The 25,591-nt window shown below is 45.7% G+C and overlaps 1 protein-coding gene across 5 annotated transcripts in view; it reads right to left on the minus strand.

Annotated features, from left to right (window-relative positions):
- Nucleotides 1-5,544: 5,544 nt before the first annotated feature.
- Nucleotides 5,545-25,591, minus strand: part of ADAMTS9 (ADAM metallopeptidase with thrombospondin type 1 motif 9) — a 78,365-nt gene continuing 58,318 nt past the window's right edge. For 2 of the 5 annotated variants that reach the window (XM_057375322.1, XM_057375321.1), the window contains exons 30-40: nt 23,460-23,633; nt 18,238-18,408; nt 16,553-16,747; nt 14,485-14,617; nt 14,146-14,240; nt 13,901-13,995; nt 13,673-13,806; nt 12,050-12,141; nt 10,480-10,584; nt 8,413-8,507; nt 5,545-8,133 (exon numbers count right to left, since the gene is read on the minus strand). In XM_057375322.1, the coding sequence (XP_057231305.1) occupies nt 8,418-8,507; nt 10,480-10,584; nt 12,050-12,141; nt 13,673-13,806; nt 13,901-13,995; nt 14,146-14,240; nt 14,485-14,617; nt 16,553-16,747; nt 18,238-18,408; nt 23,460-23,633 (1,284 nt within the window). In that variant the 3' untranslated portion in view covers nt 5,545-8,133; nt 8,413-8,417. The other 3 variants (XM_057375323.1, XM_057375324.1, XM_057375325.1) reach the window with 3 other exon arrangements.

Raw genomic sequence — 25,591 nt, forward strand, 5'->3', positions numbered from 1 at the left:
CCATGTTTYTGCCCATTTCAGCTCCAAGATTTGCAATTACTGCAGGCAGAAAAGGCTGTGCATAAACCCCACTTTGAGGTGGGGATATGGAATTTCAATCTGTGCTGTGCATAACAGGAACCCAGGCCCGGATGAATCATGCTATGTTACTTGGGTTTTAATTTTTTTTTGCACTGCGTAGGTTTTTCTGGGGCACATTCCATCAGCCCGTAACGGTCAGATCCACTCTGAACGTTTGTTACGCGGTTACTCCGCAGCAGAGACTCTTCAGATGTCACAAATGGCATCAAAGTGGGCTCAGCAACTTAACAAACCCTTCTACAAGTTCTGTAGATCACCACACAATTTCTGAGTGCTCTTTATCACAGCCATTTRACTACTACTTTTTTTGTTAGGTTTCTCTGTGCTGAGGTATTTTGATTAAAATCATACTGAGTAATTTCACCTTTTTTCTTTCATCAGTACAGTAATTTGTAAATATCCCAGGATTTTTTTTTTGTGTCCTCCCACCCAGGAATGCAAATGGCCATTATGTGTTCCCCAAGGTATCTCCAAATAACCCTTCTCCTTTTAACCTTAGGATTTTATTGTGTTAGTTGCTAGGTAACTGAGTAAGATTTATAGCCATCCATTGTTAATTTTGAAGGCGGTCTTCAATTTCCCTGTAAATAGCATTTGGGAGTTGGAGTCCACACCAATAAAAACTTGGAGCCCAGTCCCACTCTGTGGAGAGGAGCACCTGCTATGAAATGCAGAGCCAAGTGGATACATAAAACTTATCCCCCAAAAAAGGGAGCTGTCCCTCTCAAACTGGGCATTGCTGAGGTGCTGGAGGGACCCTGGGCCTTCTGGTGCTGGCCTTGCAGAGTGTGACAGGCTGTGCATCCCCCTTCCTTCCCTCCTGCTCCTTCCCAAAGCCCTCCTCATCCTTTAGGCTGTTACTCCCTGAGATGAAATGACAGTGCTGCAGCTTTTCCTAGAACTGAGTTTCTCTGCTGTCAAGCTCAGGAGTTCCTCGGTGCAGTTCTCCCAGCCTCTCTGACAAGGGCTGGGAGAGAGATGGCCTGGGTTCATGTGGTTTGTTAAATGCCTTTCAATTTCAGGCTAAACAAAGCAATCAGGCGGGGCCGTGCCAATTTGCACACAACATCCTTGCGCTATAGCAACAAGTAATTTTCTGCTATCCACCCCCCTCAGTCCCTGGAGCTCTCTCTTGGTCCAGCAGAATTATTTGCTTTACCTTGTAAATTCACACTTCTGGAATGCCAGATTTACTTTTCAGGAACATTTATGAAAATTAGGAAAAACAAACAAATTTGGGGTAACTGGCAGAGAGGCAGGTGCCAGCAGGCAYGGCAGGAGGGAAGCCATCCTGCCCTTCCCTTGAACAGCACTGCAAATGTCACAGATGTCCTGCAATCCCTCACATTAATCATTCATTTGCCACCCTGCAGGTGGAAAGGTCCTTTTAGTCATATTTTAAAAGCTGCTTTATTGTCTCTTTTCATTGGGAGAAAAATAAAAGAGTCTTTTATTTACTGTTTTACAGGACTGAAACCTGCTTGTAAATAGGGGAGTGAAATATCTGGCAAAACCATGCTGCTCATGACAGCTCAGAAGTTAGATGGCTGGTCCAAGGGAAAATTCAGAAAACTTTGTTTGTGGCCCCTGAGATGCCAGAACTTGTTTCTGTTCTGGCCACCAKTGCTGCCAGGTTTTATACTGGTGCTATTTTGGCCTGCTGGAGACYCCAGTCCTTCAGCCAAGGCAAACARCCCAGGACMTACCTGCTGTCTGATTTAGSTTCTGATTCTCCCAAGCTAAATGCTACCACGCATTTAAGYTCCTGGAAGGCTCAAGCCATTGGGAATGATCAGATGGGAAAATGCCATTGGTGAGATCTGGATGCCAGTCGTACCTGGAAAGYTTCACATAGCGCTTGCACGATGTGGAGGAAGGCTGAAGAGGAGGGTAACTCGGGTTATCTTGGGCACCAGCCTCTGCAGGGCGGGCAGGCAGCTCTCAGAGGTTATTCCAGGTGAGCTCTGCCCCAGCACAAGGCACACCCACTGCATTTTTCCACAAAGAGCAAGATGAAGCTGTCGGCGTTGACAAGAGCTGTTGAAATGATTGAGGACACCCCCTTTATGCAATTCAGTCAGCAGAATTTAGAAATGTCTCTAAAAAGTGGATCTCGAAGGGTATCACTTCTCCATTTGCCCTACCTGAATGGAGCAGCAGCTCAAGTGAGATCAGCAGAGTGATGTGCTGGGGTTTCCTTAGATCACCTGCACCACCGCTCCGGTGGATGGTCCCCCTGAGACAGCTCATGGTTCGTAATTCCACATCTCAGCTGTTTGCCACTTCAGCCTMCACTGCACATTCTGAAGCAGGGAAAGATTACCCCCAGTGCATTTCTGCCTGTTCCAAGCTCTGGCAGGGCATCAGCCCCAGTGGGAAGTGCAGAGCTGTGTGCTCCCACCGCTGCACACCTGAATCCTGCTCCAAAGGGCTACTCCAGCCTGGGACTAAGCTGAGAAACTYCACCTGGGGAGTGCAAGCCATGCATGAGGCCACAGCTCCAGCCTCTGGCAGCATCTGGTACCTGCTCGCATCCTGTGCTGCAGGCGGCCTCGCTCCAGGCGTGGGGCTTTGGAGGCACCACTTGTATTTACCCCTGCTTGTATTTGCCAGTCACAGCAACTAACCTGGACATGTCTTTTCTTGCCATCAGTTTGCAGGGAGCCATTCTCACTTCCCTGCTCCCGGGAGGGGAGCRATGAAAGCATTTCACAGCCAATTCTCCTTTCTGTGCGTGGCTGGGGAAGGCGGGCAGCCAGCAGTGAATACCTTCAAAGAGGAAGGTCAGCAAGCCAGCGAGCATGGATTAGGAAGGGACAATGCAGAAAAGACCTGATTAATTTAATTGCTCATCTGAAATGTAGTCGCAGATTAAAGAAGGATGAAGAAATTATAAGCATATGAATGGAGCCAAGTAATGACTTAGAGAGAGAATATGCAGAGCCCTGCTTCCCCCTGCACCCTCTGTCCCACATACAAAGGGTTTTGTGTTCAGAGATCACTCCAGACTGCTGGCTCTTCTCCTCAGAAATGGAGACACCGACTACCCACGAATGTTTAAGTAGCTGCAGCTTGATCTCGCTGCTGGCAGCTCAACCGAGCACTAGAGCCAGGCATGTGCCAAAGCCTGTGAGGGGATGTAATGTGGAAACCATTCCGTTCCCAGCAGAACTGAGGTTTTCCTGGTGGAAATGGATGGATGGGCATGGCCTCAGCCTCTGCACTTCATATCCTGCCTTGAAGGACCTGGATCAGCTTCATAAAGGAGAAATTCTACCTTCCCTTGCTTAAAATGGTACCTACATCAGACCTTCCTGTACTTACAGTCAATAGATCACATCTCCAAACACTTCAGAACCAATATTTATAACCACGGAGAGGCAGAAGTAATTTAATGGAAAATTTCACAGGTTTGTTGGTTTGTTTATTTTTCAATTGGAACAAACAAACAAAAKAAACCTCTCCAGGAATTAAAGTATAAAAGGCATTTGGGTTAGGTCAAAACACCATTCTTGTTTTGGTTTTTTATTTCGAAATCTGTTCCTTATGTTTGTTAATATAAAAGAGCTGAAAAATTAAGCCAACTTTGAAGTGGAAACTCAGACTCTTCTGTGAAGGCTGAAAATAACTTCTTAGCATTTTTCATCTCGCTATTGCAAAGAGAGGTCAGAAACTTGTCAACTAAATCTGCTTTATGGAAGGCTACAATTCCGATTGCCTGGATCACTTCACAGGCAAAAATACTTGGAAAATMTTGGAGCGAGACTGACAGGCACCACTTTCGGTCATCAGCTCCCTCCTCCTGCTCAACGCAAGCTGGAGAGGAATTTGTACCGCACAGGGACTCATCCCCTCCCACTACGTGACCAACACTACAAAGGTTTGTGACTTCTGGATGAACTCAAACACCAASGACCTGATTGAAGGAGTTCTCCATTTGAAGGGTTCAAGTGATGGGAGAACTTAACACATGGGCTGAGCCACTTCAGCTGTTAATGTCTCCTGGGCTGCGTTGAATTCCTGTGCCTTTGCCTGGTAATGGGAGAAGTGTCTCACCTCCGTGCTCTTCCCCTGACTGAACGCTTTCTTCTGAGTCAGCCCTCAATCATCTGCTTGAAAAGTTGTGTTGGGAAGACACACTAGGAATGCTGGAAGCACCTCAGTGGAGAATTACCTTTTTTTTTTCTTTCTGCCCTCCTTGGTCTTTTCTGACTCTCTGCTCTCTTCAATAGGATTTTCAAAGTGGCTGTGAGGAAAAACAGATTTTCTAGCTAATGTCCTGATTTAGGACTAGTTCCTTGAAACATGCCTTTCCAACAGCCTTCAGCAAAATGCATTTTACTTTCTATAGAAGAAAAATGCCCATCATTGGGGTAAAAGGCCAAAATAATAAAGCAATCACCTCTGTCTCTGAAACCGTAGGAGGCTGAAGAAGAGCACTCCAATTTTTATAGAACCTCAGCACTAAGCACACAGAACCCAAGCACTAAAAGTGTTCAAATGACCCTTGCATTATAGAGGACTGGAAAGTTAAATACAAATCAGGGTCTGTGTATTAAACCCACTGCAGCCCACTTAAAGTCTTTGTAATCAGTTATTAAGGATAACTGATAGAAAACTGGTCATTTAAACTGAGAATTGAGCTTTTGAAATGCTGCATGTTCTATTTTCTGCATCTGACAGTGTTTCAGACAGCACAACAGAGGAATCCTCTGTCCTTTGGGCTGAAAACATAGAAGGTGGAAAAGGCTGGAGCTGTCAGCACCCAGAGATCTGCACCATTTTCTGAGTCAAAGCATGAGAAACATAAGTAAGGACAGAAATTGCAACCTCTTCTCTTACTTGTAGTCTCTGGGGTAGTGGTGATGTGTAAGACTGGTTGCACTTTGTCACTTGATTGTAATCCTGGGAAGTGATCCCTACATTTGCTTTCTTTTAAGTCAAATTTCTCCTACCTGAATGTTCTCGTATATTTGATGCTATCTTTTCCAATTTAGAAAAGTTGATTTTTTGAGTTTTTTTGCACATTTCTTTTCATAGCACTGTAAGTGGTGTGGACCAGGCCCATTATCCCAGCTCACCTTCAAAAATATTTGCAAAATGAAGTGTTTGTCTCCCTTATATCCCATGGCAAGGGATGTCCCTGGTCACTGAAGGCATCTCCAGCCAGTCACTGGACCTGTGTGAACAATGCACGGGGCACCTCTGAGATGTGCTTGTGCATGTTTTGCACCTTGGGGCAGTCCCCTCTTGACAGAAATTGRGGAGCATCAGTCTCTCCAACCAGCAGGACATGAGTGGATGGTCATGGCCATTCTCCAAGATGGTCCCTGGTCCAGACTCCAAAGTGGGTTTGGGGCAGGGCTCCACATAAACAACATTCTTCCCATACCTCTGTTCCTTTTGCATGGGACAATCAAACAAGGAACTCAAACCTTGGAAATAAACACCAGCACAGAAAGGAATGTTTACCATTCAATGTATTATTCCCTTGTGTACAAAGTATTTTGCCTYTATAGTAGAACACAGGTATTGAAATACGATGGCAAATGCAGCAAGACCATACAGACATGTCTTACAGGTCGTTTCATTTCCTTTTGAGTATGAGCAGAAAGAAAAGAAACACTGTACAGGAAAGTGCTTGCAAAAAAATACCCCAGTTTGTAGAAAAATAAYGGCATTGATATACAAAACCCACAGTTGTTTCCTGAATGAGAAATGTCTATTGTCTCTGGTCCTCAAAATCTGCTGTTTAATGATGACCATTAATGAACCACAGGATCAGTGCTCTGTCATTTTTTTCCCTTATAGTTTAGTTCATATTTTTTTAGGTTCTTCTAGGTCTGTTAATAGCTGTAGAAATGAATGTGTACAGGTCAAAATAGCATTTATTTTTATAAATAGCCATTCACTTCATTAGAGAAAATATAATAGGCCTGTACTTTCTAAGCACCACTGTTTCTTTCTMAAGTTCATAGTGCAATTTTCCCTTTTCCCCTACAGAAGTTATACGTAAGCAATTATCATTAAAAAAAAATCACTATTCCATTATTACTCCTTTCTCCTTTCCCTTTTTCCTCTTCCTCTTTCCCTTTTCCCCCTTCCTTTCACCAGTTCTTCAGCTGCCGGGCTGTAACCAGCCCTGTTCACCTGTGAGATGTCTCCCAGCTGACAGGAAGGTGTCAATCCCTGACTGTCAGGCTGACAGGTTTCATTCCACAGGCTGAGCACAGCCCGGCACTCACACGGGTTGTGAATGCAAGGATCGTTTATCACCATCAATGTGAGGGTTTTGTACCAGACTGATTACATATCCTTTGTGGGGAGCTCTGTAAAAGACTCACACAAGATCCCGAGGTTGGTTTGGTAACTGCTTTGCATCCAAAATGGAAAGAACTATCTGGAGTAGCAGATAAGCCTCTTTGGTTTTCCAAACTGCTGGCAATTTTGTGCTGAAAAGCTTCCTTTCCTTGTACTTTGTGCTCCTGGCTGCCCTGACATATGAGGTGAAAGGGCAGCATCTTCCTACCGCTAAGTAAAGTTGTGGAGAAGGAGATAAGGGACATAGTCATAGACTACAGCAATAATCTGGTCACATCACCCCCGTTCAGTTCAATGTGCTGCGAAGCGTGGCGAGCCACAGGCAGAGGGCTATGTACAGGCAGAGCCACCACACCTCAGGGAGATGGCTCCTCGGTTTGGTTAAAAAAAAAGCCAACAGTAAATGTCTGGCTGTACACGGGAATGAGGAGAGGCAAGGAGCACAGATGCCTTACCAGGAAGATCCGAAGCAACACAGAAGTAGGCGTAAAGCAGCTTGTTTTTGAAGGGGGGGCAGAATCATCTGTAGGTACAGAGTGATCTTGTTGAAACCAGGCAGTGAAGCCTCCCTCTGCAGATGGTCTGGGAGTGAGTAGGAAGCTGGGGAAATGCTGCAAGTGCCTGCAGTGGAGTCCCCTGGCCAAGAGAAGGGGTGGCTTGGCTGGGCGTGCTGTCCCCATGCCAGGGCGTGCTGTCCCCGTCCCAGGGTGTGCTGTCCCCGAGGTCCTCACCAGCCCCACGGGGAGGGAACACCACAGGGATGCTTTCAGCTTCACGCTAGGATTTTGTAACAAAGTCTGTAAGAAACTGCATCTCTTCTGAGCGCACAGCCCAGGGAAACATATGGCCTGATCAGCCTGTCTGGGATGAGTTAATACCCCGCTTCCAGATGGAGCCAGGAAGCACGGTGGCACATGCAATTAGGAGACAAAGATATGCTTTTTTTAAAAAGTGAGTTCACTTCAGAACCCTATAAAAAAAGGGCTTGAGCTGAAGATCCATCTGCAGGAATATTCCCGAACCTGGGGTAGATCTTGATTGATTTGAATTGCCTGACAATTTTTCTGCTTTATCCCCTCCTTCAATGATAAAGGCACTGGATTAGCTAAAACTACAGAGCGTTAATAAATATCATGTTAGCACCAAACCAGTGCTTTTAGCACTGGCCACAGAGGTCATGTGAAATTCAAAACATACCTAAAAGATAAAGATTGCTAATGCAACTAGCACTGTATTCRTTGTCATGTTTTCCTTGAGTGCTGTCAGCCTAATCCCTAAAAATAAAAATTTAAGCACATCTTGTCTATTTTCCTTACATAAAGACAGATTGAAATGCCAAAAATACCCCTATGCAGATTGTGTAGCACCGTGGAGGGCCAAAGCAGCCCATAACTGAAGGAAAATTACTGATTGAAAGTAAACAACTGAATACAGTGACAATAAAGTATCACTTGTCATAATGCTACATATAATGTAGAGTACGCAAAATGCAGTGGTTTGACTGCAGGATTTAACAATAAAAAATAAAAATAGTAAAAGCAGCCTTAATATAATGATTTTACGTACAAAAATATTAAATCAAAATAAATAATCCCAAACATAAATATTATACTGTACATTAGGAATATGCGATCTATATACACATATACACAGATATAAAAGTGGAAGGCAGAGGTATTGCATCACTATCCTTCATCCACCTCTCATCTCCGCTGGCTGCTCCCAGAGAACCTGGAAAACACAGGAAAGGTGCACATTAAAGTCATCCTGGYCCCTGGAAGCTGTCACTAGAGAAACTGGCACAAGAGCAGAGCAAAARTGGGTGCCAGCGAGGTGGGAAGTGCATTTCTGGACGACAGTGCTGTATCCACAAGGATTGCTGGGGGATGCTGTGTGGGTGGGTGGCTGTCACCAATGCACTCAGTGTGTTTTTGTRAGCATGGCCTTATCTGCTCCTTCAGGGCATTTTGGGGAAGGTTTCCCTTCCTGCAGAAGCAGCTGGGAACTCACCGTTGCTATAACACCTGAACGTCGAGGCCCGTTCCAGATGATGGAGTGCACTTCCCRCAGTAACCACCACATCTTCCCACTACTTTGGTACCATCCTGCAGGCAAAACCAGAAATACCAGCTCAGTAAGAACTCAGGAATTCCACACTGCAGAAGGGCCACAGCTGGGTTACCTAGCCAGGGTTTTTTTAATAGAAAATGGCTTGGAAAGAAAACAAAAGATGCCTCAATCAATCTGTGAAATCACCGCTGTATTCAAATATACACAAATGTAATTATTTTTAGTGCTACCAGGTCTGATGGTGGACACAAACAGGAAAGGGCAGTTTTGATTTATTAAATTGAAAGCTGCCCAAGATGAAGGCCATTTGGAGGGTATCTCAAGAAAATCTGCTTTCTCCAGTTTGCCTCACAGTGAGTAACAGTAATGAGTGGAAAACTTGGCTCATGCAAGAGCAAAACCACACTGGGCCAACAACAATACCTGAGCTATGCCCGAGCATGGGAAGGGCATGGGAAGGGTATTTGCAGGCAATTCCARGAAACATCCATTTGGAAGGGAAAGGCCTGGAGTGGCTCCAGACACAAGAGAGGAGGGAAAGTGACGGGGTGAGGTGATTCCACTTGCTCAGGTGCCATCCCTCCTCCCCTCCCCACAGCCAGAAGAGGAAAATGTGGAGTGGTCTTGAGGTTGACCTGGTCCCCAGGTGAGCCCAGCAAGCAGGGTGCAACTCTGAGTCAGGAGATTAATACCTCCATCTGGCCTTCCTTATCTCACCTCTGCAGAGTCTTTCTCCTCTTGGTCATTACAATGGACAGACAGTCCTTGAGGGGAATTCWACCCTCAATTATCAGAAAATTGGACTTAAGCATAGAACAAGCTTGCACAAAGCATTTATTTTTAAACGAGCTCCACCCTGCCCTTGACATTATTGATCAGTGACTGCAGCAGGCTGCTATCATCTCTTCTCACTACAACGTTCTTTCTTCTGCTCCTGCAGGCAATTACGCCCTTGGAACAGCACTTGACAGATGCCACCAGGTGATGGAGGATTTTTGAGCACCGCTGTTTCTTAAAGTTTATTTTAATTCTGCCAGCCATGATATTCTCTGCAACCCCAAAGTGGATTGTTCACCTTTTGGAAGGGGAGAATAGAAAAACACCCACCAGAACTGACATGCAGGGCCTGTGTTGGTTCTCTTCCACCTGTAGCATAGTCAGATCAGTAGCATTAATTCTCCTCTAAGAGCACCACCACAGAGGAGACTCAGGCTCCCCAGAGCCAGGGAGCAGTACAGGAAAGCAGAACAGGAGAAGATATTTTGCAAACTGCTGTTTGTTAAATGATTATGGTGACCTCCTTTGGAGAGTTTTAACAGGGGCAGTTGGGATGAGTCACACCGAGTAACAGCCAAAAAAGCAATCCTGGGTTTCCACCATTCCAGAATATGACACAGAAGCAACAGAGTGAAGGCACACWGTGACTGCAGGAGGTGTTAACAGGCAGGCAAATTAAGCAGTGCAAATACAGATTTGGCTGTGAGTGGTTGTGAAGGGCTGCCTGGCTTTCCCTGAGGCTCCAGCCAGAAGAGCCACAGGCATGGAGAGRGGATGGTGCCCCTGCAGCACCTAAGTGACTAGAGAAGAGATAAAACCAGACCAGCAGGAAGGTCCACATCCTCCACATTTTATCAGCAATGTTTCTGGAACAATTCCTACTCAGGGCAGTTGCCTGGCACCAGATCCTCTCTGCAGTCCTGACCCTGTCCTTCTGCCCTGCCCTGTGATGCACACTCCATGCTGGACATCTCAGACAATCAATTAGAGATATGTCTGCCCCACAGCACTCGGTGCTTTCAGCTTCACAGTTAATCAGGCTCACTAATTAATTGCAATAACACTGATCAAGTTAAACCCGCGAGGGCCTTCCCCCACCACAATTACGTGCAACACTTTAATGTCAGATGTTCATTTTTTGTTGGTCTCTATTGGAAGGTGCTGAATGACAATGTGGCAATTAAAAACTTCTGATGAGCAGGTATAGCCATAATTAAAGTTACAACTTACCGGGGATTTGTGAATTTCTGACACCGCATAATTCCCTTGTGAGATCCACTTGGCTGCTCCCGTTAGGGACAGGCCTGTCCCATACAGGTCTATACTGAAGCGACCCTAAAAAACAAGAAGAGCCTCGTTATCCCAAAATGCCGTGCTGCAGACTCCCAGCATGCCATGGTGCCACTTTTCTAACAAGATCTTGCCAGCAATKCTTCCCTTGTTTTCCATTGCTCTGACCATGATCAGCCCATTGTACAAATCACAGCATGGCTCACATTAGGAATTCCCTTCTCCTTGGTGGCTGCAGAGAAGGAGGTGCTTTAAATTGCTTTTGAACTGCCTTTTTCCTCGGGGCTTGCACTTTTTCCTGCTTTACCCCGGGTTTGCACTGTTTTTTCCYGGTTTTGCACTGCTTCTTCTCTGCCGGCTGAGGGCATTCTTGGCTTTCCCATGGCAAACTGCAGAGCCTGACGTGCTCCAGCAGCTGATGGGAAGGGACTTCAGGGATGTGCTGCAGCTGCTGTCACTGCTCCCTCCTCAACTGGAGAGGGCACACTTGTCCTTGTTTTCYTTATTTTCCACTGTTGGCTTTTTTYTTTTTTTTTTCTTCCCCAGACTAGTGAAATAAAAACTCTTCCATTTTCTCATTTCTTTAAAGCACTTCATTCCTTTTTCAAAATGCAAAAAGATGGATGGAAAATTAAGGGCTCTGCCAGCATCCAGTGCTCAGCCCCATGGCAGAGCCCACTCCTGCCCATTTCTGGACTCACAGAGGATCCTTCAGACACTTCCYCAGGCTGACCCACAGCCCAGCATGGCCAGGCAGTACAGATGGCTCTCAGCTTTGCTTCTGCACTGCCTGCCTTGGGAATGGTGATTTTCTGTGAGGAGCAAACTGTCTGGGTCAGGTGGAGGGATATTAACATTCATGAGCATTCCTGAGGTAAGGAGTCAATCCCTAAGCCGCTGAGCTGTGCAGAAAAGTGTCAGCTCTGAAGGCAGGGAGGGRAGGAGATGGAGAAGTTTGCCCTCTGCCATCTGCTGCTGTGATTCCCTGTTAATGCCCTCTGCCAATATGGCCCATCCAAAACCTTGGACTACCCAAACAGATCACTTACCATCCCCCAGCCTCACAAAAGCTAGAGACAGCAGTCCATCTCTAATACAGTGTTATTTGTCTCCTACAGATTTTCAAAAAGCAGCTACTCCTTACTGCTCTTCCAGCCCAGCATTTCCACCAAGCCCTGTCATGGACTGATCCCCCGGTCTTCAACCATGCAGGCAAAACACAGTTCTCTGCCCACAGCYTATTTCTTCTTCCTTTTCTCCTTTACTAAGGCCCTRGGGAATGTCCTTTAGCCAGCCACCGGCCTGATAGCATGGAAAATGGAAACTACTTTCTTCACAACGGGAACTTTCTCCATCACTTTCTCCATCTTCACAAAGGGAAAAGTTTCAGATGGCAGAGATAAGAATGTGCCACTCACTGAAGCTGGGCTGCTGCGGATCAGCAGTAATTAATAGAGGGCCTGAACATAAYAAATGACAGCAATTCCTATTAAATGCTCTTGTCAAATACCTGCGGGCATTTGGCAGCACTGTAGCAGTCCCCAGCAGTGGCATAAGGAACAGGTCGTCCATCATGTGTCTGTGCAAACTGTAAATCGGTCGCTGTGGAGAAGAGTTGGTGAGCAACAAGAAAGAAACACGTGGGGAGAGAGACAAAATAAATGTAAGCATGCTCTTTGCTAATGTTTAAAATCACCAAAGCTGGTCTCATACAWTAATCTTGAGATCAAGACTACTGTACTTTTTAATATTAAACCTCCTGATTCACCCCATATGTGATTCCCACATTCTCTTGTCCCACAGTACAAGAGCAGTGAATTTAACAGGACACTTACACTCAGTATTTACAGCTCAGTTTAAGTCCGTTGGTGATTTAGGAACAGGGTATAAACAACAAAATCGAACCCGTGACTTGGAGTCTATTTCTCCATCACAAAGTTCCCCACTTTCAAGAAGGCTACAGCACCTTCTAAATCTCTCTTTTAAACAAAGGCAAACAATGTCTCCTCTTTCCTGGCTGTCCCAGCCCAGGGGTCGGGTTTTCAAAGGGAATTGGGGTATTTTGCTCTGGAGGGATCTGAAGTAACTGAGACTCATTTAGATGGGGATGTGAGATAGCTCCTGCCTGACAGAGGTAGGTGCCCAGCTCCTTTTGAAATTCAGAGGGAGCTGGTATCAAATTCCCCGAGGGTGATTCCTTTGAGATCTTTACCTAAGAGCTTTTACAGATTATTAGTAGCTCTTTACAGATTGATAGACTGGGAGGTCTTGAAAATTAAGTGATAAAAACCACTTATCAGATAAAGAGTCGTTTTACAGGGAAGGATTCTGCTTTGCTAAAAAACCACTTAGCTATTTAGTGAATGAACTGCCAACAATATGTTGTATTTTTAAAACATTTGTTGGAAAATGATAGCAGCAGAGTCACTGAAACCATAACCCTATGGGATGCTACAGGCTCTGTGGTGATGGGATGGCCCCCAGCTCACAAGAATGACAAAAGAGACAGTGTGTTGCTCTTATTGCATAGTTACACTCTCTTTCTCCACCACAAATCCATGTCCCAAGCTCTCAACACAAGTTATTTCCCCGTGGTCTGGCTCTGCCAAGAGTCTCCTCTGCCCTGGCCATAGGAAGCAGCACTCCCACCCTATTGGGGTGTCCTGGCACCTCTCTGAGTAAATTGGGGCTGCATTCCCACCCCACTGGGATATCCTGGCACCTCTCTGAGTAAATTGGGGCAGCATTCCCACCCCACTGGGATATCCTGGCACCTCTCTGAGTAAATTGGGGAGGGCGCAGCTTCTCCCTGGTTAGGCTTTGCATCTGAGTCCAGTTTGAAAATAGGGGACCAAATGAAATAAAATCCTTYACAAAATACACTGGCTGCTGAGAGCATGCAAATTCTCATCCTGCAGAGCAGATACAGCAGCAATTGYCTTAATATTTTCCTGTTTTACAGAGAAATAACATGAGCATGTCTGATGTACTCAAGCTGCAGTCTCCAAGTGTAAAGCAGCAAACAGGCAACCAAATTTAAAAGTAGCTCACTGGAGTACTACTGCTTGTTTGTAGTTACAGCTGTGTAAAACAAACATTTTTTTTTTAATGGCAAGGCCCTGTTTTTACTCACTTATTATTTGCATAGTGTTCAGGTCCAGCCTTACTTTGCTGAAGGTGGAAAACCCAGCTGCTGTGTAATCTTTCCTACACTGGCAGTCTTCTCGTCTGCTCCCGTTATACGGACACTCGGTCGGGTTATGCAATCTAAATCAAAAGAAAACCCTTTCTACTCATGACTGGGAAATATTGCCATGAAAAACAAAAACACTGTGAGGCTCACGATCACAGGATTTCTTACCTGTATCCATACACCTCTGAAAAATTCTCTGCATCCCCGTTTACCAGRGTCACATACTCCTTTGGGCTCTCAGTCTGCATCTCAGAGCAATACACCTGAGAGAGAAGCCAGAATTGTGTCATGTGCAAAGGCATCACTGGGACAACCAAAGGCAGAAAATCCAAGAGTGGMAGTGAAGACCACACGCAGGGTCCTCTTGAACTTTTAGAAAATGCTTTAACTATCATTCTGTTGTTGAAATGCACCTTTAATGTCTTTCCTTTGACTTGCAGGAGATATTCACCATCTTCAGTGACACCTTTGAGATTTTTAACATCTTTGCAACTCCTTGATAATTCACCTGAAACAAAACAAAAATACTTGTAGTCACTGAACAACTGTACATCAAAATTTCTTTTGGAACACTGTGAGGCTTCCAAAGCATCAAAACATCTTGTTTATTTTAAGAGATTTCCCTGAAGTGCCTTAGTGCTTACTTGGATGGCTCCCAGTGCTTGGAAATACTGCAGATCTCTAGGAGTTTGATGGGAAAAGATGCTGAAGCCATGAAAAAGGCAAAGGAAGGTGTAAATCAGCAGACTTACAGTCATGGACATTGTGGCATGTCCTCCTCTCTTCGGGTTTCAGCTCCACATGGCACAAACTGCTGACCTGGTCATCGTTGGTCAAACACTGGACTGAGCGGTGCATGACCCCAACTCCACAGGTGACAGAGCACTGCAGGACACAAGACAGAGATTCCGTTTTAACTCAAGGGTTTTTGGGCTCCAGAAGACAGAACAGAGACAGATGGTTTCCCTCGTGTCAAGAGACAGCAGCAAATACTCCAATCCCACGAACTATTCAAACACAGGCCCAATTTTAATCAAATGAGTAGTTCCTTTGATTATTAATCCCTTCATTATCATCATTGGCATTGATTACTTCAAGACTACCGTACTTTGCTCAGCATTTGCACACTTTGCTGGATGAGGCAGCTGGTTAAAGCAAACCATGTGCTCAAGTGAAATTGTTTATTTTCACATTAGGAAGGCTATACAAGAAAAAAATGCTCACCAGAAGGCCTGAATGGTAGAAATAATCTCCYGGTGGCTGGGAGACATTGCTTGGTSACTGACAGGGATATCTGAACAAACAACGACATAGATTGCTGTTTTCTATGCCAATTGCACCAAAAAAAGATGGAGCCTAGAAATCTTCTCTCCCTCACCCGATGGAAAAATAGCTAAATCTGTGCAAACTCAAGGTCATCCTCAAACCACCCAGATCAAGGGCAATCCTAAGGCTGTTACTGCAGCAGCTCATTCAGCTACTGAGTGTGGGCTATGGGAGGTGGGAGTTTCTTGCTYCCCACCCACAACTTGTTCTTTCAAGTACTTGAGGAATGGAAATCAACTCTTTCTGCGGGTACCATGTTAGGCTATAAAGACAATGAAGTTACCAATCCATTTAGAAATGATTAGTCTAAAGGAACACACCATGAAGAAGATAGTCTTCAATGGCTCATGGTATTCAGAGCTTGGGCATTTACTCTTTTTCAACTCCAATTCCATAAAACTTAGCTAAAGCTCTGAGTAGGACTCTTTCTGTCCATCAAAGGTGATGGCATTTTACATTAAATCCCTTTGAAAATCAGAGCTGAGAAGGGTCATGGCACTTGGTAGTCAYTGAGACATTCAGCAGCCCAAAGTGAGGAGAAAGGTCTTGCTCTCTGAAATKAATGCTCTTTGCAGTGAAGTTGGATTAATGAGTTGGGTATTTTGCACTTAAATTCTGAGGGAAAATACCAATTAATTGAGGCTGAGCTCTTTGCTGTAACTCCTCAGTGCTGACTCACAGGAGGATCTGAAGCTTCCTATGGGGCAGGAGGAACTTAGGTTTCAAATGGCTTTGCCAGTCACTGTGACAACTTCCACTACATTTTACTTGGCCTGACACTCATTGCCTTGTAAAGGTTTGACAAATTCCTACAAATGCCTGAGCTGAGTTAATAAATCTAGTTTATGGGAGAAACATCACATTTCAAAGGATGTCAGAAGCCCGAAGAAGTGAAATGTTATCACCTGAACTAAAATTTGATCTTGTAGTTCAGGCCCCAGAAGAGGCTCAACACAAATAACTTTAGCAGAAAGGCCAAGTTCTTTCCCCTGACCTGTCCCAGCATTTGTAAGAAGGAAGGGGAGGAAAAAAGAAGAAAAAAATCCTTTTAAGGCTCAAATGACCAGTGTTTTTGGCCTAGTGGTGGCTCCCAAGTCTTTCTCATACATGTGGCCAAGTGGGATCAACTGAAGTTGCCAACAACCCATCAATCCTTCTAGCACATGGCTTTAAACACTTATTTTCTGCAATGACCCCACTCTCTAAGCATCCAGCATGGCCATCAGCACAGCCACAAATGTTGGCTACATCCCAGTTTTCATGGATSACTCTACTTGTAGCTGGGAGCTGGGACTCCCCCACGCAAAGGGGTTGAGTCTGAAGTACAGAGCYCTACACACACCAGGACTGCTGCTGCACCAGAGTATTCAAGGCATTACTTTAAGCACCTCTAAAACATTTCCCTGCCAAACCTTCAGTCAATGCCTAAAAATGCCCCCAGGCTGTTCCACTGTTTTTGGCTAAAACAACAAACAACAAGTTTGCCAAACTTACGCTTCCCCAGTTGCCGACGCGCCAGGAGGCCGAGACGGGGCACTCCCCGAGGTAGCAGGGCTGGATGTTGGGGGGCTGTGTGCCAGGACAGTTGACCATGTTCTGGTAGCCATACTCATAGTGGTCCTTCCCGGTGTAAATCTCACTGCAGGACACGAGGCGCTGCCTGTACCCCTTCCCGCACGTGACGGAGCACTGCGGGCAGAGGAAATACCAGTGAGCACCACATGCTTCAGGAACGCTGCACAAAACAGGGGGGAAAACCAGGCTGGTCAGCTTTTAACACAGGAAACTGCTCCAAGGGATCWCTGGTATCTGTTTAAACCACTCATGAATACTGTAAGTGGCTAATACACGTAGGCTGGTGCCTGATACTGTCTTGGAGTGCCCAGTTCCTCTCTGGGCTGGATCTACAGCTGCTCCAGGAATCCCTACTCCAGGCTGGTTCCTGGGCACATGTAATTTCTTCCCAAGCACAAAGGAAGGAAAAGAAGATCCTTGAGAACTTGGAAATGCCTCTATTATTTAGTTGTTTTGGTTTGGAGGTTTTTTTTTGTACCACGGGTTACACAGAGATAGAAGACGGTCAAGGCTGACTCTGAATCACAGGTACTTGTCAGCAATGGGAAGAATAAGAAATTTTTCATTGTAATTAGAGGATAAACAGTGCCTCTGCTTTCCTCATCAAAAGGCTGAGTGGGACCTGGGGAGGGCCAAGCTCTGGCTCTGTAAACCCTCTCCACCTCTCAGTCTTCATGGGCCGGAGTGCTCCCAGGTGGTCTCCAGGCACTGGGAATGGGTAGAGGGTGTCTGGGCAAGGAGCAACCAGGGTCCCAGCCTGACAGGCACCTCAGTATTTCTCTTAAGAAACCACCCAGGAGACCAGGCTGCTCTGAGATATTCTCATCTCTCCACATTTCTCCCTCCTGCACTATCTCGGGTGGCTTGTCTCTCCTCCCCCTCAGTCCCGRCATGTTTTCCTTTTTYCCTTTYCTTGTTCTTTCTCTTTAATCAGTGCTGTGTCAGCAGCTGCCTTGTCATTTCCCTCTGCTGTTTCTSCAACTGGAAAGTAATCCTTCACTGGCTGCAGAAGGAAACAGGCTGAGATTAGCCCGGGTCCTCCCGCATGCGGCGCCCGCCGCAAGGAAAACTCATCTATTTTCCTTGCTGTGCCCTCTCCCAGCTGTGAGGGTGAATGTCCTGCCTTGGCTCACTCTGGCTCCTCTGGCTCCTTGCCCCTGCCAACAACAGCACTGAGGAAGGATGTACCCCCATGGTCACATCCAGGCTTGCCTTTCCCCCACGATGCTCACCTGGACCCTTGCACAACTCACCCAGAGCTCCCCAGGAGGTGATGTGAATAAAACCAAATAAATAAAGAAATGACACAAAGCAGCACATAAGCAAAGAGGGTGCCTGCTGAATGCACCGTGCTTTGGAAGAAAATTGCTCCCAGAAAATATTAGCTAGGACCCTGAGCACGCTGCTTTCAGTCTTTAATATCCTGGCTGTCTCCCACAGCACTGCTCCTTTCTATCCAACAGCGAGACAGAAACAAACCACAAAGCAATAATTAAAGCCCAGAGCRCTGCCCTGCCACTGCTGATTTGGGTTGCAATAGCTCAGCAAGGGCAGTGCTGAGAGGAGGAGAGCATGGCTGGGTGCAGGGAGGGGTTTTGCCTCACCTCTGACCACTCTCCCGTGATCCAGATGTACTCGCAGGGGGGCAGCCCGCAGCTCTCCATCTCGGGGGGACGCTTGCTGGCCTCGCAGTAGCTGCTGCTCTGCACCTGCTTGTTCTCATCCACACAGAGCACCTTGCGGAACCGCGACGCCTCCCCGCACGTCTTCGTGCACTGTGTGCAAGAAACAATGGCTCATGCAACCCCCAAGGGACTTCAGCAAACAAAACCACACCCAGGGCGAGCCCTCCTCCCAGCAACCCCTGTGAGCTGCCACTGGTGTCACCTGGGGGAAAATCTTCAACCAGGGCCCTGCTGTGCCAGATGCTGTCTGTGACAAACTGCTCCTGACCTCTGGAGGTACTAACCCAAATCAGGGGTGTAGAGAGAGAGGAGAARCCAAGGTAGCAGGTATTGGGATGGGGCAGATGTGGGGTCCAGCTGTAATGGGATCAAGAAATGCAGGATTGGGCATGCTGGGCCRGGAGTTGGGGCAAGGGGAGATGTAAGAGGCTAACCCCCATTATTTCAGCCCCTAGTAAATACAACTGTTTGGAGAATGACAACTCAACAATTCCCCTTGCAAAACCCACCTTTTTCTGTGGCTGGTGTGGGGGCAGCTCTCTGCCCTGGTGTGTGACAACCATCATAGAATAGTTTGGGTTTAAAAAGACYTTAGAGATCATCTAATTCCAACCCCTGCCATGGGCAGGGACACTTCCACTAGACCAGGTTACTGAGAGCTTCACCCAGCCTGGTCTCAAACACAACTCTGCAATCACTGCAGTGGAGGCAGCCCKGCAGGCTTATTCTCTTTTAAACACTGCCCTGCCTGATATTCAGAGCAACCCAGCCAGCCAAGCACAACTGCTCCCCAGGGCCCTTCTGGAGACTTTAAGGACTCAGTTCTATCTTTGCTTGTCTTGGAAAAACCAGCTTGACTGTGAGGCTGTGTTCCTGGGAGTGAGGCTGTCCTTGGAAAGTATCTTACAAAAAACACCCATAAAACAAAATAAATCTGTGTAACAGCAGCTGCCTTGATAAAACCCTATTTTCTTAAAGTTATCGCCTGTAATGGACTTCTAACACTTTCAACTAACTGGATTAACARGGAGAAAAATGCATGAAAATAATCATTTTATAGAACATGTAGGATACGTCTTCCCCTTAAGGAAAAGGATAAAACATTCAATCAGACCATCCCTATCTGTACAGAAACACCGTTTGAAGTCACCTAGGCTCGGAACACTGTGCCAATTTAATCTAGTWAGAGCCTCACCCTCCAAACATCATTTCCAGCCTCCCTGAAGCAGCTCCTGCTCTCCTGGCTGGCCCACAATTAGCAAGATCTTAGTGGGTTCATCTAATTGCAAAATGCAGGCACTGTCATGGCCCTGTTTCTGTAATTAGCTGTCAGAAGMAGGATTGTAAATTATTTGAGAACACTGAAAAATCAGATCAGTCTGTGGCRGGAGCAGCAAACCAGAAGAACAGCACAGAGCACAACATCATGTTGGGTGTAAATATTTAGAACTGGGGCAAAGTGGAAAGGGATGGGGAAGGAGAGGCAGCTCTACAAAGCAGCATTTATTCCTAAGGAATAACTTAGGAGCTCTTAGGCAACAGTCAACATTGCAAAATCTGCAGTCTGCCAGAAGACCCCAAGGGCTTTGTGTGCTTTCAACCTTATTTACTCTCTTGCTTTGAGTCCTTGGAGTGGAAGCTCCTTCTAGGTCTGTGCTGGAACATGGYGATCCTACAGGGGCTGGAGGAATTTGCTGCAGTGTGATTTCCCCAGAAAGAAAAYAAAGTGAGCTATATTTGCCCATCTCTGATTATCTCCCCTATTATGTAAGTAAAAACTGAAAGGGGGTCATTGTGTGTAMATATGGCACCATCATCATGGAGCTTCCCTGAGAGCTCTTCAGGGACATTTTGGGGCAGCCTGAACCCTGACCTTCCTGCTCCTCTCTGATAAGGGACTSCTGCACAGTGGGAGAGAGATCACAGGATGCTCAAATCTTCCCCCTCCTCTCTGTTTGGCATTTTCCAAGCCAGCAAGGGGTCAGCAAGACAGGGTGAATTATTCCRTGGTCCCTCACAGCCAAGGGACACAACCTGAAAGGAGTGGGAAGAAACAAGCCAGATTTTATCTCCTCCCCTTACTGTATATTCAGCCTAAATTTGCAAAGAACATCAGAGGGTGACCCATCCCTRTGCCATCAAAGCATCTTCTGACATTGGCAGTGAAGAGCTATCACATCAAAAGCCCATCCTCGTTTAAAGCCATTACTTCCTGACAAGTGACTGACACTCCCAAGCACAGGCCAGCCTGATTTGGATTTGTCTGCAAATTTGTGTGGCCAAATAAGCCTGAGCCAGCTCTGTGCATTTTGTCACCATCAGTAAATGAAGTTTGATTATTTGTATTTTTAGGGTTAACTGGCAATTAAAATAATCCCACTGAAATATTAAATGTGGCTCAAAGACAGAGAGACCATCATAAACTAAATCAAAGAGAAACACTGCAGAGGTTCCAATCAGCCACCCCAAGGTTATAAAACATTATTCATGTAGAAAGGAGACAGTTCAGCTAGCATGAAAAGGCTGTTTTTCCTTTTAATGCAGTGACAGATTTTGTATGAAATCTCATGTTCAAGACTGATTTAAATCTCACATAAAACAGTGGGGCCAGGGTATAACAGCTATTGATGGCAAAATCTGAAAAACAGGTCAGGCATCTGACAATATTTGTCTCTTTCGCCTCATTTCCCAAATTTCTGAACTATTTTCCTGGCAGTTCAAATTAAGGACCATTTCAAGCACTTCTGCAACTCTTTTAGAAGAGTAATAACAATAATTAAAATAACCCCAAAGGCACTGCTTTGCAAAAGCATTCATTGTTTTCTCTTTTTTTTTAAATAACAATCTGACACAGGGATGAAATGTACTCCCCACACCACAAACACTCGAAACATGTCTTGGGTAACTCTACAATTCAAATCAGGCAAGGATGGCACAATTTCCCCCCAAATGGCAAATGTCAAAGATTCAAGAGTTGCATGGCAGCTTCTAGAGCTRTGTCCTTCCACAGAGGCTCATATTACTGAAAAAAAAACCCTTCTTTCTCAAATTTTTCCCTTTTTCTCTGTGACTCAGGTCTGAGTTTTATTTTGACATTAGTGAGGCTCTTTCTATTGACTTCCTTCTCCCTGGTGAGGGCACTGAGAACAGGTAATTAATGGTGATACACCAACAGAGCAATARATGTTTTCCAGTAAGTTTCATATTCCTTCTCAACACCAACTTTTTTTGTAAACAACAAGAACAAAAAGGAACAATTAAAAAAAAAACCAAATCCTCCTGACAGATTCCCTTTAAAGACAAGAAATCCAGAACAAGACAGCACTGGGATGTTATTTACATCACACCTTCATGTCAATTAGGGTTCATTGCTGCYCCCTGCTCAGAGAATACCAATGCAATCTGTGCCTCCTCATGGACAATGCCTATGGCAGGGGAGGAGGTGCTATTCCTTTTTTTCCACTGTGTACACCAGAACAAAATAATAAGTGCTCGGAATAAATGTTTGGAGTCAGCCAAAGGGGCAAGCTCACATTGGGCAGCTCCTGCATTTTCTTATTCATGGTTACTTATGGGCGAGGAAACCTCCAGCCCATTCCCTTAGTAAAGCTCCCTTACAGAAAAAAAAAAACCAAAAACAAAAGACCCTAATATGTTCAAAATCTCCCCATGCAATGGGGAATCCTGGAAAATTTCAGAAAACATCAGCATCCGTGTCCCATCAAGGGCTTGGAAGGGTGGAGGCAGTCAGGGGMCTCTGCAAACTGGTTGGAAAAGTTGGAAAAGTAAGGGACAGAGGGCAAAATTTGTTTGAAAGTTTGACTCGATGATCTTGGAGATMTTTTCCAACTTAATGATTCTAAGATTCCCAGAAAGGATGGGGCAAGAGCTGTTGCTTTTCAGGGCTGATTACACCACTAGGTAAGGACTGGCACTACATGCTGTTCAGTGACCTACTTTGCTGCCTTTAAATTTATTAGCTGAAGAAATTAATGGGCTCTGTAAAACCAAAAGTTTGTTGCAAGGAATTTGCTGGAACTCSCTCAGACTTTCCTACATTCCCATTTCTGGGCTGGGATGTTTCCACTGGGTACCACTGTGTGACCAGCCTGGCTCTGCCTCCTGCTGCTTCCCATTACACCTCCCTGTGTGCTGGGAAGCAGCTGGGAAAGGGCTGAGCTCCCTCCTGCACTCGTGGCTGGGTTACACAGGATTATAAACCCAACTTCCCAGCACTGCTGAGACTGGGGAAATGAAGCTAAACTTGTGTGTTCTGCTCACGTCAGGCTGAGGTACCACAGGCAGGAGCTAAAAATGGAGCAAAACCAGAGTGAAAAGAATAATTTTGATGCCTGGTCTGAACTGTCTCTGCCAAAACCTGCTGTACACTTGAAGGTTGACTCTCTTGGCAGTGCAGGAGAGGGCTCCTCCTGCTCAGAGTTCCCCTGTCCTCCTATCACCCAGCAGCCTAAAGAGCACCCCTTGCCCACACTGCAGGAGAGTTGGAGTCACTCTCTGAACCACTGGGGCAGGAGCTTTATCCTCAGCTTCAGTCTCAAGAGCTGCTTTTGATGGGGACTGATCCCGATCATTCAAAAAAAATGACCATTCCTGGTCATTCAGAAAAGCAGCATCTCCCATGGCAGACTTGATCCCAGTTCTGCTCATGGCTTGATAAAAGAGCACAGACCAGGARCTCAGTGAAAGGAGAGGGATGTCAGATGGAGCTGGGGTAATGGGGCAGCAAAGAGGGAATTATCACCGCTCCCTAATTCCTCCAGGCACGGGGCTCAGGCTGGAGCAGCACTGCAGGGCTCTGTCTCCTGGAAAAGACCCAAATCCGCCCAACCCAAAACCTGCTCAATATTTGCATAGGTCCCAGCCAAACACAGGGCAGCACGAAGCAATAAATTAACCCTACGGAGGCATTTCTCCGTTCCCCCTTCCAGCCAGCATGCATGAGCCTTCCCTCTGCTTCTTTTTTCTTTTCTTTTTCTTTTTTTTTGCAAGGTTGCAACCCCAACACCCCGACCCTCCGGCAGCGCTGCCCGGCTGCGGCATCCAGCATCATCCACGGCTGAGAGCACAGGAGAGCACCGGAGCCRTGACCCCAGGGCGGGGTGAAGGGGGTCCCCTCTTACCGCCTGCCATTCTCCTGCCGCCCAGCGGTGCGTGGGGCACTCAGGGAGGTGACAGTCCCGCTGTGGAGGTGGCCGGCCGGCCGGGTCACACTCGGCCTCCTCGGCTGCCTTCGGGGAGCCGCTGTGGCAGTGCACGGAGCGGCGCTGGACACCCCGGCCGCAGGACACGGAGCACTGCAAAGGGACACAAGGTGAGTGGAGCTCCCCATCACACCCACCGTGGGCAGTTCGGGGGGTTCCCTCTCTGCTCTGGGCTCTGTGGTATCGAGAGCGATGCTCTATCAAACTTCCAGGTGAGGTTTTCTATTGCACGAGGGAAAATTGGGAATCTGAAGCCAGTGGGATTTTTTTCTGATGGTTTCAGTGGGGTCAGGATTTTTATTGCAAAACCGCCTTTTATTGCAAAACAGCGGCACTGTTAAACCATCTTGACATGCCAGAGGCGGCTGGGCTCTAAGTATTGCTCTGAGTATTGCTCTGAGTATTGCTTCTCAGGCACAGGTTCAAAAAAGTAATAATTTGAAATGCATCAAATGCCACAAACAGAGTGGACTTTAATTAAAAGACAACTTGGACTGTATAGAACAAAGTTTGTAGCTGTAGAGAGGGAAAGGTGTGATACAGCTGGGATTTCTTTCAGCATGCATCTAAACATGCACATGCACCGAGGCAGGGAACAGAGTTTGTGAAAACAAATGTCTTTCTGAAATTAACTGCATTTCACATTTCCTTCATTACACTGTGGGCACATTTCTCCCACCTTCAAGGCAAAGCAACAAATGCCTGAATTTCTCTGTTTCTCAAACAYCTTTAAATTATTATCTATACTGCAATACTATTGACAGCTTATTTTTTTCTTTCACGCAACATTTCTTAGTGTTATGACTGCACACAAATATGTTTAGCAGTACTTAACATTCCTCTGGTACAGATTCCTCCTGGCTAGACCCTAAAGTATAAAATATAGATTTGGGATAAAGAGAATTTGCATTTATAGAAGGAAGCATGTAAAAATTAAAAGTACGTATTGAAAACACAGCTGAATTAACAACTAGTATAAGCAACCTTATTAATACATCAGGAACTAAGAAAACAAATTCATAACCTGTTATTGCAATTCCCATAAAAATGAGCCTTCTTAAAGTAGGGAATTAAGTGGTGCCTAATAGGGAAGCAATTCCCTTTTCTGCAGAGTGTTCTTCCATAATGCTCTTTGCYTTACTATCCAAATGCCCTATAAAGTCGAGAGAATCAGAGAAAAGCTGACTGTGAATATTTGTCTAGCTTCAGATATTCATAGGAGGGTGGGAGTATTTTTGTGTAGCAGTGAGATTTTTTTTGTCACTGGTGTTGCAAATGCTTCCCATATGCTGCTGCTTCCCTGGGATTAACGGTGCTCTTTGTCCTACACATTCCATAGGGGATTCTTAACCTGAATAAAGGCACAAACTTGGAGAAACATACACACCAGGATGCTCACCATGCTCCAAGATACTTTATGGGTTGCATTTATCACCAACATAACAAGCACATGGCCAGGTATGGATAAAGGAGCACTGTGGCTTTTTCATGGGGGGCTGTGCTATCTGTGACACCAGGGTTTGGGGAGAGGATGGTCCCTGGGCTGTGCCAGCTCTGCCTGATGCTCTACCTGCCTTTTTAGATAGGRCTGGACTTCAGCCTGTAACTGAAGTATGCAAATACCAGACAGCAGAATAAATACTGGTATTTATGTTAAGTGAAAGGTAAACGGCCATAATTGACACCACTTGGAAGAAGCAAACACATTAAAACTCACATTTTGGTGCAGACATAAGCACATTTAAACCTTGAAGAAAAAGCCTTTTTTCTTTATTTTTGATTATTACAGATATATTAAAAATGCTTTGCTGCGGGGAAGTGGGTTCATAACAATCCAGGAAAGAATTAACCACCCTCTGAATACAAAACATCCAAAGAGAAAAAAACCTGGGTGTGAAGGAGCAGCACAACCACTGTCTGTTTGGGATTAATTTTTAACCATTTCTGTATTTTTCAATCCTCATTTTCTGAAGAATTCTATTTTCCAGAAGGCWAAAGACCCCAACACCTAAAAGTAGRTGCAACAGGTCCTGTGCATATATGGTGACACA

The sequence above is a fragment of the Malurus melanocephalus genome, unplaced genomic scaffold (assembly GCF_030028575.1).
Source record: "Malurus melanocephalus ecotype Western Australia unplaced genomic scaffold, MMel_1.1 scaffold_245, whole genome shotgun sequence".
Taxonomy (NCBI): Eukaryota; Metazoa; Chordata; class Aves; order Passeriformes; family Maluridae; genus Malurus; species Malurus melanocephalus.